At 38.6% G+C, this 12,961-nt stretch overlaps 1 protein-coding gene across 1 annotated transcript; it reads left to right on the forward strand.

Annotated features, from left to right (window-relative positions):
• Positions 1 to 7,810: 7,810 nt before the first annotated feature.
• Positions 7,811 to 9,058, forward strand: LOC116168117. Its single transcript, XM_031483789.1, has one exon. It carries the CDS (start codon positions 7,811 to 7,813, stop codon positions 9,056 to 9,058), a length of 1,248 nt encoding a protein of 415 aa, XP_031339649.1.
• Positions 9,059 to 12,961: the final 3,903 nt, after the last annotated feature.

Genomic DNA, 12,961 nt, shown 5'->3' on the forward strand with positions numbered 1-12,961 from the left:
TACCTTGAACTTGGTTATATATAGGATGACCCACTTACCTGCGAGAGAGCATTACTATGTAAGTTTAAGTGTAGTTACCTTATCCAACTTATGACGTCCGAATTTAAAAATGTATGAAAGAATGCTTGTGCAAAAATTTCGATGACGTTTAACGTCTGGATTCAAAACTACCAAAAGGGCCAAAATGCTCTCAAACTTTGAGTTTCCGATTTCCGACTTTACCATTTTTTAAATATATTATTACGTCTTGGTACCCCCTATGATTACATGTTCTATAACAGTTATGCTATAGCCGTTATGTCGAATAATAATTGTGAAATGGGCGGTAATAGATAGCAATAAATGTTTTACGAGTTGTTATGCTACTATGAACAATTGATGCATTGTTACAACTGGATGGTTTTGAGATTTATAAAGAAGTTTATTAGAATTGGGACAGAGTAGTAGTAAACATTTCGAATCAGATCGAATTCGAATGGTGAAACGGGCATTGTCACGCTTTTGCAGCTTCTTATCATATTGATATTACAAAAATCTCCGGATAATTCTACGAGGATTGTGAACTCAGTACAGGGTTTAATTTAATGGTTTTTCGGGTATTAAGGGTATTAATAAGAAAAATGTAAAATAAAGAAGTTATAATATGTAAAAAATACCCGACAGTCACTTACGCTTGGAGTGGAATTGTGAGTCAATTTTTTTATAAGAAAAAAATTAATCAATTCATAGGGCAATGTCCTGCAAAATCTCACACAATTTCATTAGCATGTCGGATTAATGAAGTTTGCACATTTCTCAGAAGTAAATATTAGAATAGCATTAAGACCACTAATAGTATTAAATTTCTGTGGAAATTTTCGTATGTTTAATTTTGATCAATAAATTTAATGCATAAAAAAGAGATGTGGAGTACCGCTATCGAAATATCCGGATTCTGGACATACTGTACATTAAATTTATGGGCGTATTATGCTATTTTACGGTATCATACAAAGTGTGTGTTATTCAAATTGTTAAAAAAGGGGAACTTCACGCCTATGTTTAAAAAGTTCTTTAGATATTTGATATTTCTAAAGGGTCCACAGATCATTCAAAAATATTTTTTATCTTCGGAATCGCAATTTTCTGGTTTTTTTAAAGCATGATAATAACTTTAATTGCGCTTATTTTCTTCTAATCTTCTATGGTTACGGAGATTTCATTATAGACATCCTTATCTTGGACACAGTGTATACAGTGCGTTCGAGATAAGAGGGTCACCTCAATATCCCTTTTATTTGGCGAGATACGAAAGATTTGTCAAATATAATTTTATATGTGACATTACAATGTACCCATTCCCATATCGAAACTTCAGGGAGCACTTCCAGTTTAACCAGAATTGGAGACAACTTTTGTTTTCCAAATGCAATGCTTATTTGTTTTTTTTTATGAAATTTGAATAGAGCAATCAATTAGCTGTACGGCAATATAAAATATACATATGGTTGATACAAAAAAATGATGCAATATCCCAGAAAACTTATAAAATCTAGCATGCCGTGTGTTGTCAGGATGCGCGGTGTATGTGGGAGATCGTATCGCGCAAAAGTAAATCTTCAAAAAGGAACATTGAACAAGTGAACGGTGAATGAAGGTATTTTCTGTGTAACATAACAGACGCCGTGCACCCTAACAGCACACGGCATGCCAGACTTATTGTTTTCTAAATATTGAATCACGAATGTCTCAATTTTGTTTTTTTTCAACGATCTTTAAAGGCATTGCATTTAAAACACAACATTTGCAACGATTTCCGGTACGCGCCTGTGTTTATAACTTCGTTAAAATTTCAATTTCGCCATTTTAAAATGGTACGCAGTGGTGCGCGAAAATCAACTATCGCCAGACATATTTCCGTTCATGCTCGCTATGAAGCGACACATGTGTAAATTTTCCTATGTTGAATAAAATATAAATTCGAAAAAATACCTTTTTAATTCTAAAGCGACCACCCAATGTAATCGGTTTATTTCTCCAAATCTTCAGAAATCGCAAAAATGTTATAGTGATCTTGAGAGGGTCTCTGAAGAATTTGGAAATCTCAAATGCCGGCCCGTGTGGCGCAGTTCAGTTAAGCTAAACTGTGGTGCTAAGGGTTCCTGGTTCGAATCCGGGTTCGGGCATGGATATTTGTAAATGTATAGTGGCTTTGGTTGGTAGAGCAGCCTTGACTGAAACCCTGCCAACCCCGGCAAACATAAAAAAATATATGTATCAGTGAAAAATGTATGAAGAACTTTGAAGAATCCTTGCGTAATGTAATCTTGCGGTGAACTTCGGTAATCTACGCACAAATGGCTTGAAATTAAATATGATTAGGGGTGTTTATTTATAATAATAATTTAATCTAATACAAAAAGAAAATAAATCGCAACTTATTTTCGGTCGAGCGTGTGAAAGCGGCGGCAGTCGGCGGCAACCTGGATCGGCGATACGGTATGGAAATCTCGAGAGTAGAATAAAGGCACTTTCCGCCATCTTGGATTTGACGACATCACAAGGTCACGATTTCTCCTGTTACGTCACAAGAACGTGGCATTGGATGGTCCAAGATCATAACAAAAGAAAAACTTTACTTATGACTTATTCCCCAGGGAAATTCCTTGGCACAACCTTGTACCACAAAACAAAGCCACTCTTTAGTTGTCGGATTTCCAAGCTCATTTGATTATTCCTTTATTGCGGCGTTAACATTAGCGTATTACCAGTTTTATTAATCTCTCTGTTTTACGTAATCATAGTAATATTACTAACTGTACATCTCTTTCGCGTATGAATAATAATGTGTGCAAATTTCGAAAAGATAAGGATTTCCACACAAGAACTAGAAAAACGTTGTACTCGTACATGTAAGTGCAGAACCACGATATCTGGTCATAGTTCAAGGCAATTACCTTGGACCAGCATCCAAGGCCACAACCTTGTGCCGTAATCGGGAAAATCCCAAAGTTATGACCTTGGGAAAAACCCAATGGCATAACCGGAGAAAACCCGAAGTCATAATTTTTTCACGTCACCAAATCCAAGATGGCGGAGGATGTATGTCTCTGTTCTACTTTCGTGCACCACCAGGAGGTTTTAACCCTTGTCAAGGGCGGCGGCTTCGGTACGGTAATTTGGAACCCACGGGTATTTAGACGGTGGAACGGAAAACTCCAGGGCTCATGTGGGAAAATCTAAAACAAAATTACGGCACACGGAAACGGTAGCGATTTCCTAAATCAGGACGAAATTCAACGATACTCACTAGCGACGGGGAATCAAACAAGGAAAACAAGCCTTTTTATACTTAACGGAATGAAAATATCAAGTCCTTAACTTGAGAGTAACCGTTACGCTGATCGGAAAATTTACTAAAAATGACATGAAACCAAAACGGATAACGTTGAGCGGGATATAGAGATTAGTGCTTAATTAATATTCGTGTTATTTAACGAAGAACAAAAACAAACCAATTCGCGGAGAGCGTGGTCGTATTCGCTCGCAGGTAGCGACCACAAACTAATCTCGTTTTTGTGATCGCATTAATTTTAAATTTCGAGAAGTTTGAGACGCATCAAGTGTAAATAATATCATAGCGATAAGTACAGATATAAATACGTAGAGTAGTAAGGTAGGGCCGATTCTAAATATGACCTTGAGCTGTGAAGGTCATTGAGCGTTATGGGTCATTAACCTTATTGTTCGGGGGAATGACCTTTTCTATTTAAAGGTCGTTCACCTTCAAGCCCCTGACCTTTTGATAAAAGGTTATTGACCTCGTTGTCTGTGCTTAAACCCTTTAGCTTAATGGTTTTGATCTCCGCTAATGGAATAGTGGGGCGCAGTAATTATATAGCCCGCTTGTCGTGTATATCAAATAATCATGGCATGGCTAGCGTATGCTGAGCAATCGTGGAGCAAGGCGAGAGATTTTGTAACAGCGGTAGAACGGCTTAAGCAAAAATTTTCGGCGTTAGTATTTGACGCCGAACATGAAGCAATATATGGTAATGGTGAATATAGTGAGCAGGAGTGTCTGGCCATCGCCAAAAAATATGAGTTGGGCGAAGAGATATGTGAGAGTTATTTAAACAGTAAAATATGTGAGAAATGTGTAGTACGTAGATTGATAGAGGCCCAGTTAGAACAATTTATTAGTGAGTTAAGTGACTGGACTGAAAATGAAGAAGAGAGTTACAATTGACGAATCACGGAATGAAGTGTACATAATGGTAGCGTGGTCGTTTGCTTACGGTAAAGCACGAAGAGGTTCGTGGGAAACAGACGCGCTCGATAGATTTCGTTTCCGAAATAAAATCGAACAACTTAGTCGAGTTTTGTCTTCGGTATTAGAGAAAAGGCATCGGGACAAAGTCTATCGTGAACGATTCGCCTCCCCTCCACAACGTCAGCAATATAAGTGTAACTGCAGTAGTGCTTAAAATCATTCCGACACCGTACGCGAACTGGTTAAAATGGATCTTGATACACTGAACAATACCACTTTCTGTAAGCCGTTCAAAAATGTAAAAGACCTGGAGGTGGGGGAGAAATATCGAATCATCGGCATCGACACAATCAACACAAAATATGGTGACCGGGTAGTCGTGGAGACTGGAAACTTTAAATCTGTGCTTCCCTTACGTTTCTACAACTACTTTAAGGAGGATAATCGTTTACAAACATTCAAAGACTCCTTAGCCAATAAAGAGGTTTATATAACAAGTGCTGGATCTGCAGGGCAAACGACTAACTTAAAGTTTATGATGTAAATAAAAGATTTGTGTATTAGAAATGTAAATAAACATGATATATAAAATGGTTTTCATTTCATAAATATACTGTCCATCATAAAAAATACCTCAGTTTCATCGTGATCCTCAAGGTGTACTGTTCCTATGGACATGGATTCTAAAAATAGCTGCAATAATAACTACCTTACGTGTTCGTGTTGGTGTTGTAGTCACAGTGCTACACCTTCACCTCCCCAAGTAGATCATATGCATAATAAAGCGATCGAAGAACGCTTAATCGATTGTACCTCATACGATCTCTTGAATGGTCAATACATTGAAATCGGATATAGTACACATCTTAACCTTACACCAGTTTTAAGAATCGCAAGCTCTTCCGGCGGTGCTATAGTGATGGTGAAGGAAGATTGGGAAACGCTTCTCAAGTGGCAAGCATACCTTGAAATGAAATTTCTTCGATCTCATGAAGTTGCAAATCGTATTACTTGGTCGAATGTCAAAGAAGAAGATATCGAATATGATCAAAGTGAGGAATCGCTTAATATCAATATCACAGTTTACTACAATTGGGAATCGGTAAAGGATGTCGAGAAGATGTTGAAAAGTGTAACAATTAAACGTGGCAACCACTTTTGCACAATGAATAAGAACGACATTGAAGAATTTTTCAACTTAAAAGATATAATCAATTATCGACTAGAATTATTGGAAACTTACGCGCTGCCCTGTTTCTATCAAAACATCATTGAAGAGGTGAATAACTACCGACACTTTCGGAGAATGGAATTTGGCGACGATGGGGACAACGATGACATCTATCGCGATATTGAGAATGTGTTAAATTATAAGTACAATGTAAATTCACACAATACAGTTTGCATGATGGAAATCCTACACTATCGACCTACTTATTTAATGTATCACATATATCAACCTCAATAAAGTTTGTTATTTTATTAGAGTGTTTTCATTTGATGGACGATTACCTATAAATACGCCAACTAATTGCCACACTCCAACAATGTTGAATCGGAAGCGGAAGTGTACGGGTGGGTCTGGCTTGGTTAATACTCTCATAAACAAACTTCCAGTTGAATTACATATTCCCGGCTATCAGTATTGCGGACCTGGTACTAAATTAGACAAAAGGCTAAGGCGAGGAGATCCCGGTATAAACCCACTAGACGCTCAGTGTAGGGAGCACGACATTAGCTATAGGGATAACCAAGACTTGGAAAATCGACATCAAGCTGATCGGGTTTTAGAACGCAAAGCTTGGGAACGGTTAAAAGCTTCCGACGCAAAGTTTGGGGAAAAAGCAGCGGCTCTCACAGTAGGCACAATCATGAAGGTGAAACGAAAGTTAGGGATGGGAGTTAAGGGGAAAAAAAGCAGTTTATTGAACCTGCGTAGAACGATTTCTAAGAAAATGAGGAAAAGTGGGAATACCGCTGACGTAATAAAGTCAGCTGTTACGGCCGCAAATTTGGCCGTTAGAAGATTAGGGGGTAGACGAAATGTGAGCTTACCTAGAATTATTCCCATACCAAAAGAGGGCGGCTTTTTACCATTTCTGATACCCTTGTTCGCCGGTTTATCAGCAGTAGGGGCATTGGCAGGTGGTGCCGCAGGCATTGCTAAAGCAGTGAATGCTTCTCGTGATGCCCGTAAAATGCTGGATGAAACCTCGCGTCATAACCGTACGATGGAATCGATAGCTATAGGAAATAAAAGCGGCGGGGCGCTGTACTTGAAACCTTACAAATCTGGGGGTAGTCTGGCTTTGCATTAAAAAAAAAAAACTTCAAAAATTGCCGAACAGGCCGTTGACCGATGTAGATCTACGTAAGCATGCAAAAGGGTGGGTGCCATACTTTAGGGACGTGTTTATGCGAGATCATATGCCTACAGCGCCATGGAAAAATGAAGCCGGTGTTATTAATTTAGATAGCCAAAGTGGGCGTGGCACTCATTGGGTCTCTTACAAAAAACGCGGCGGGCGAGTTTGGTACTATGATAGTTTCGGTAATATTTCACCACCACGAGAAGTGATCGAGTATTTCCGCGACTGTAAGATCTATTATAATTACGGGCAAGAGCAACAATTCGGAACAACGAATTGCGGCCATCTGTGCTTAAAATTTCTGTATAAATAACACGCATATTATCTCGGTGTCTGTAGTCACAATGTCGACAACCTTCAGCATAGAGGGCGTTGGAAATACAGCTAGTCATGATTTTTATCCACCCATAGAACTTGCTTCGGAGAAATTGTACGTAATCGGAGTGGTCGGTTTCTATGGCTGTAACAGTATTAGAAATATTCACGCGGGAAACGATAAATTCTATTATAGAAGAGGTGATAATTCACACGGAATAGCAATTCCGCACGGTGCATACGAGTTGGAAGAACTAAGCGCGTATATAAAAGCTCGCATTCCAACAAATCGCTTTAGTTTACGTGCAAATAACAATACGCTCAAGTGCGAACTTAGCTGCGACTTTGATATAGATTTTACTCCAAGAGACTGCATAGGGCGCATGCTCGGTTTCGAATCGAAGATATTAGAAGCGAACGTTCTACATACATCTGCTTTAGATATACAAATCATTAAACATACCAACATTCACATAGAGTGCAATCTCATCACGGGATCCTATCGAAACGGAAATCCCGCTAAAGTCCTTTACGAAATAGACGTTTCTGTTCCACCGGGTTACCGCTTAGATAAAATTCCCAGTAATACTCAATATTTGGAAGTAAATACCAGTAGAATTAGTAATATAACCATAAAGTTGACAAATCAAAAGGGGGAACCAATCGATTTCGGGGAAAGTGAGCCATTTACAGTACGATTAGAGTTAAAAGAATATGGGGTTACGTATTAATCAAGGTCCAGTGCCATCCTTCCTCAACACTATAAATAAACGAAGCAACCGGAAATCGAGTTATTCTCAATCGGGACAGGGCCCGGGCACACTAACGCCAGCAGAAAAATATTTCTTGGAATCCATTGGACTGAAAGTGGGAAATGTCGGCGGCTGCAGACTCGTTAAACGTCTTTCAAAGCGCACGTTTTGATGAGACCGTAATCAAGTCCGATATTCACACCTATCTCCCATACGGAGGATCTTCGAACTTTGGACTTTCCAGTGAAATCCGTATATTAATTCAAAATCAAGAACTGATAACCGCCACATACGATAGCTTCTTGTACATAGAGGGAAAAATTGAATGGAGTCAGTCGCAAGGAGAGGGTGCCATTGCAAAAACGTGCACCCTAACAAACAATTTCGCGCCATTTCTCTTTGAAGAAATTCGCTACGAGTTGGGAGGACAAAAAGTGGACGTGTCTAGGAATCCTGGAATTACATCCTCACTCAAAGGATACGTATCGTATACGTTTACCGAAAGCAAAGGTATGCAGCATTTGGGATGGTCACCCACAAACGAATCCGTTCAAGTAGATTACAACAAGAGCAACAAAGAAAAACATTTCGCTGTCTGTATACCGCTCAAACATTTATTCGGAAGCATGGAGGATTACCGCCAAGTTATCGTGAACATGCGACAAGAATTGGTGCTAATCCGTTCTAGAAGCGGCTCCGATTGTTACATGGGAACCGCCGACGATGCAGTAATAACGTTATCAAAAATTCAATGGAAAGTTCCGCACGTGACGGTTAGCGACAGTGCCAAAATTGGCCTTTACGAACGGATCAATAAGGGTGCAACAATTACAATACCTTTTCGGCAGTGGGAACTGTACGAATTACCCGCATTGAAACAGGCACAGTCGGATGTATGGCCAATCAAGACCTCAACTCAATTAGAAAAACCGCGATGGGCAATTGTGGCATTACAACGTAGCGGGAAGAAGTTTTCGCACGAGGCGAGAGTGGGCGATTTCGATAACGTGAAAATTCGAAATCTAAAACTGCATCTCAACTCTGAAAGTTATCCGTACGAAGCGATGCATTTAGATTTTAATGCAAACAAGTACATAACGGCATACCAAAACTATGTAAACTTTCGACGAGATTATTATGCCAAGGATGAGCAAGACGCTCTGTTTGACTATTTGTATTTTAAAAGTTGCCCAATCTTTGTGCTGGACTGTTCGAAACAAAACGAATCTCTGAAGCATTCGACTGTAGATGTTAAGCTGGAAATGGAGTCGATGGAGGCCTTCGAGGCGGGAACGGTTGCTTATTGCCTGATCCTGCACGACGCACTAGTTCAATACAATCCTCTGACCGGGGAAGTGAAAAAACTATAAGTTGTATTTTTTTTAATGTATAAATAAAATGTAATGATGAAAATGCTGGTAGTTTTATTACAACCGTCTAAAATGAAGGTGGTGACGCAGGAGCATAAGCTGCCCATTCAAAATCTAGATACTTTTATAACGTCAAATGTGAAGCACAAAAAACATGGCGAGTTACTTCCAAATAGCATAAGATGCTTAATCTGTGGACCTTCAAATTGCGGTAAAACAAATACGATGCTCAGTCTGCTTACTGAGCTCAACGGTCTACGCTTTAAACACGTGTACGTCTATTCTAAATCGCTGAATCAGGACAAATATAGGCTTTTGGGGGAAATTCTGAAGCCGATGAAGGATATTGGCTTCTTCACATTTAGCGAGAATGCTGACATCATGGAACCAAATGCGGCTAACCCTAATTCAGTTTTTATATTTGATGATATCGCTTGTGAAAAACAGGATAACATTAGAGCGTACTTTTCAATGGGGAGGCATAACGCCGTCGACTGTTTCTACTTGGGTCAGACGTATTCTAAAATTCCTAAACAATTGATTCGAGATAATGCTAACTTAATTGTCTTATTCGAACAGGACGATTTGAATTTGCGACACATTTATGAAGATCACGTCGCTCCCATCATAACAATGCAGCTCTTCCGAGAGATGTGCTCGGAAAGTTGGCGAATTCCATATGGCTTTATGGTGATAAATAAGGATGCGGATGTGCCAAACGGTCGTTTCAGGAAAGGTTTCGATCACTATATAATACCATGAGAACGTGTTTATTATTCAGTTGGAAATAAACAGCTATCAAGGCAACAGCTTCCAAAAAATAAACATCTTTCAAATAAACAGCTTATTGAGAAACAGACCCCTGTCCCAGTGTATCTGTTCTCTCTTGTTTTTTATCTGTTTACCTGTTCCGTTGATCATGGATAATAAGGAGATGGCCTTGAAACGACGAATAGTTCAGGCTCGTAAAGCTCAAACGTCGTTGCTCCTTAAAATTCAAATTTTCGTGGTTTCTTTTATGAAAAAAATATTTTTGGGATGGAATTCGGAAAGTGTATGTCGTCTACCATCGAATGATATAAACAAATAGTGTAATATTTGGACGAATTTCCTCCAAAAGGAGTAATTACAGTTGTTTGTATGCGCTTTCGTGTATTTTGGGAAAAAGAAGTAAATAATTCCGGTACAAAAATGAGTGTTGCTTTCATATAGGTAGGTACGTACATATTTTCTGCTAATTGATAAATTGGGAAATGCATTATTACGTTTATTAAAGTGTAAGTACATAATTTTTCACAATTTGCAGGTGATAAGCTCTATACTTAGAATCGCGCGCTCGTAATTGCAGGTGCTGTTCAGTAACCTCTTATCTCAGAAAGAATTTTTCCTCGTTCTTGGAACTTTGACTTCCTTATTCTTTATAAAAAATGCAGTTTATGTTCACATCGCGTAATTAGCAAAATCTGTTTATCGACATTATTATTTTTAACCAAATGGTAAACTTAATAATTGAGTATAATGAATGCAATCACATTTCATTTACCAACGGATCAATCAAAAAGGTCGATAAGCGACTATTTGGAAAAGTTTCATGCAGCACCACCCCCCCAAACTGTAACAATAAATACGGCTAATAAAAATGCAGTGCCCCGTATTTAGCGAAATTATCGGCGGTATAAATATTCTTAAACTAATCCTTAATTTGATTGGCATAATATTAATGCTTTTACGTATAATGAATACATTTCACCCCAATCGAACTCGTTTCATAATGGACCGATCGAAACGATCGATAAATAATCGATACATATCGCAGTAATTCTTCTACAGAGAAATATACCTCACATTTATAAATTAATTTTAAGAATAAAACACTTACAGCGCTGCTCTTTATTATATTAATACAAAAATATTAGAGAATACATATTTGCTCCTTCCTAGCCCAGTTGGACAGTTTTTAGTTTTCGCTGTACTCCCAAAACTTCTAGATCCCATTTGAGTTTTTTTATTTCTATCAGCAAATCTTCTAATCGTTTTCGCCTCTGATGCATATTGGCCGGTGCAGCTGTATGTCTTCTTATAGGTGCTTTTGTCATCTTGCTTGTTAATGGAATGAAGCTTCATCCAGACGAGCACTTTATATATGTTCATTAGCCAAACTACAAATCCTCATCTTGTTCGCAAACCCTTAACGGTCAACAACCCATTAAGAGCAATAATCCTTAGCAGCAACGAGACGAGGTTAATACCCCTTTAGTAGCTCAGCTTTGAGTTTAACGACCTGCAATAGCAGCAGAGAGCAATACCCTTTTAGTCATCACGTCGATTGAGTGATGGCCAGACATTCCTGCTCACTATATTCACCATTGCCATATATTGCTTCATGTTCTGCGTCAAATACTAACGCTGAAAACTTTTGCTTGAGCTGTTACAAAATCTCTCGCCTTCATCCACGATTGCTCAGCATACTCTAGCCATGCCATGATTATTTGATATACACGACGAGCGGGCTATATAATCACTGCGCCCCATTATGCAATTAGCGGAGATCAAAACCATTAAGCTAAAGGGTTTTAGAACAGACAACGAGGTCAATAACCTTTTTATCAAAAGGTCATTCCCCCCGGACAATAAAGTTAATGACCTTCACAGCTCAAGGTCATATTTAGAATCGGCCCTACCTTACTACTACGTAGAGAGTAAAGTGCTCTCGAAATGAGCTACGTGTGCCAAATGTTAATGAACTTGTCGTACTTACCTACCTGATTATATGTGATGACGCTGACCTAAGGACTTGTGTGAGTTCTTCTAAGAAAAGACTTCATGTACCAGCGAATATGGATCTTGACCTAGAGGAATTCTCACCCAAGACGAAATCTGAACACAAATTATTTACCACTGCAAGAGTGACAAGGTAAGATTTAAATTGTTTGATTCGATGGAGCTAGTTCCATTTTTATAAATTTTAAAGCAATTAAACTAAATCTTTTAACCAGTCGTTACATCTAGTACCTACCTACAATTTCATCGCACATACGTTTTTCATCATCAAACCATACCAATTCTCAGAGGCCACAAACTAAACAGAAAAATTTGGTTATTTTCCTAGGGGCGAAATTAACCACCTTTTGCAAGGCGCACGTCTTCGAGGGGTATATTAGACTTTGGGCGCCTAAAAGATAGCTTCCGCCATAAATGTCAGATTGTTAAAGCTTGAATCGCGGTTGTTCTTTCTCGTCTCGCCAACAGAAGATCGAGCTATGAGCAGTGCCCCAAAAATTGAGTACCATTTTGTGGAGGGTTTTAGTGAAATCTACCAAAATGCCAGTTGCTGGGGAAAGGGGCGTCGGAAGTGTATACCGACAAAGGGAATGTGGTTGCCCCCGACAAGATTTTACTGATGGTGGAGTCAAAACTTCAAAATCGAATTGTAAGTTTTTTGGCAATCGAAGAAAAACATTTTGATGTTCTTCGAACGCAATCGGTGATATAAATAAAGCTTGCGTGGCTTAAAATATTCTTTATTAAACTAATTTGGAATCGAAGAAATGAAGCAAAAATTATTTTGGTCAAATTTTCCTTCCGGATTTCACGGTACTATCCTTTCATATCTGAGTAGGTACGTCTTAAAAATGTCTAATGTCCTTGGATCGTATTTTATCCAGTCACGGCGTCTAAGTAAAATATACGTAGTATCGTTATAAATACAATGGTTGTATATAGAAGTTTAAATTTAATACCTCGATGCACATATTAGATATGGCCAGTAAAGTGAAGCTCCAAATTCGCAATTCCCAGAAAGTATAAGCATTTAAGTATAATTTCGTTCGAAAAAAGAATCGTAAAGTGGGTTATAAAAGAAGACTGTCGATTACATAGTCATTTTACCTGAAATGTAGGTGA

The sequence above is a fragment of the Photinus pyralis genome, unplaced genomic scaffold (assembly GCF_008802855.1).
Source record: "Photinus pyralis isolate 1611_PpyrPB1 unplaced genomic scaffold, Ppyr1.3 Ppyr1.4_LG4, whole genome shotgun sequence".
In the NCBI taxonomy this organism is placed as follows: domain Eukaryota; kingdom Metazoa; phylum Arthropoda; class Insecta; order Coleoptera; family Lampyridae; genus Photinus; species Photinus pyralis.

Coding starts and splice junctions, on each gene's coding strand:
- LOC116168117 (XM_031483789.1), top strand. CDS start 7,811: ATGTCGGCGGCTGCAGACTCGTTAAACGTCTTTCAAAGCGCACGTTTT.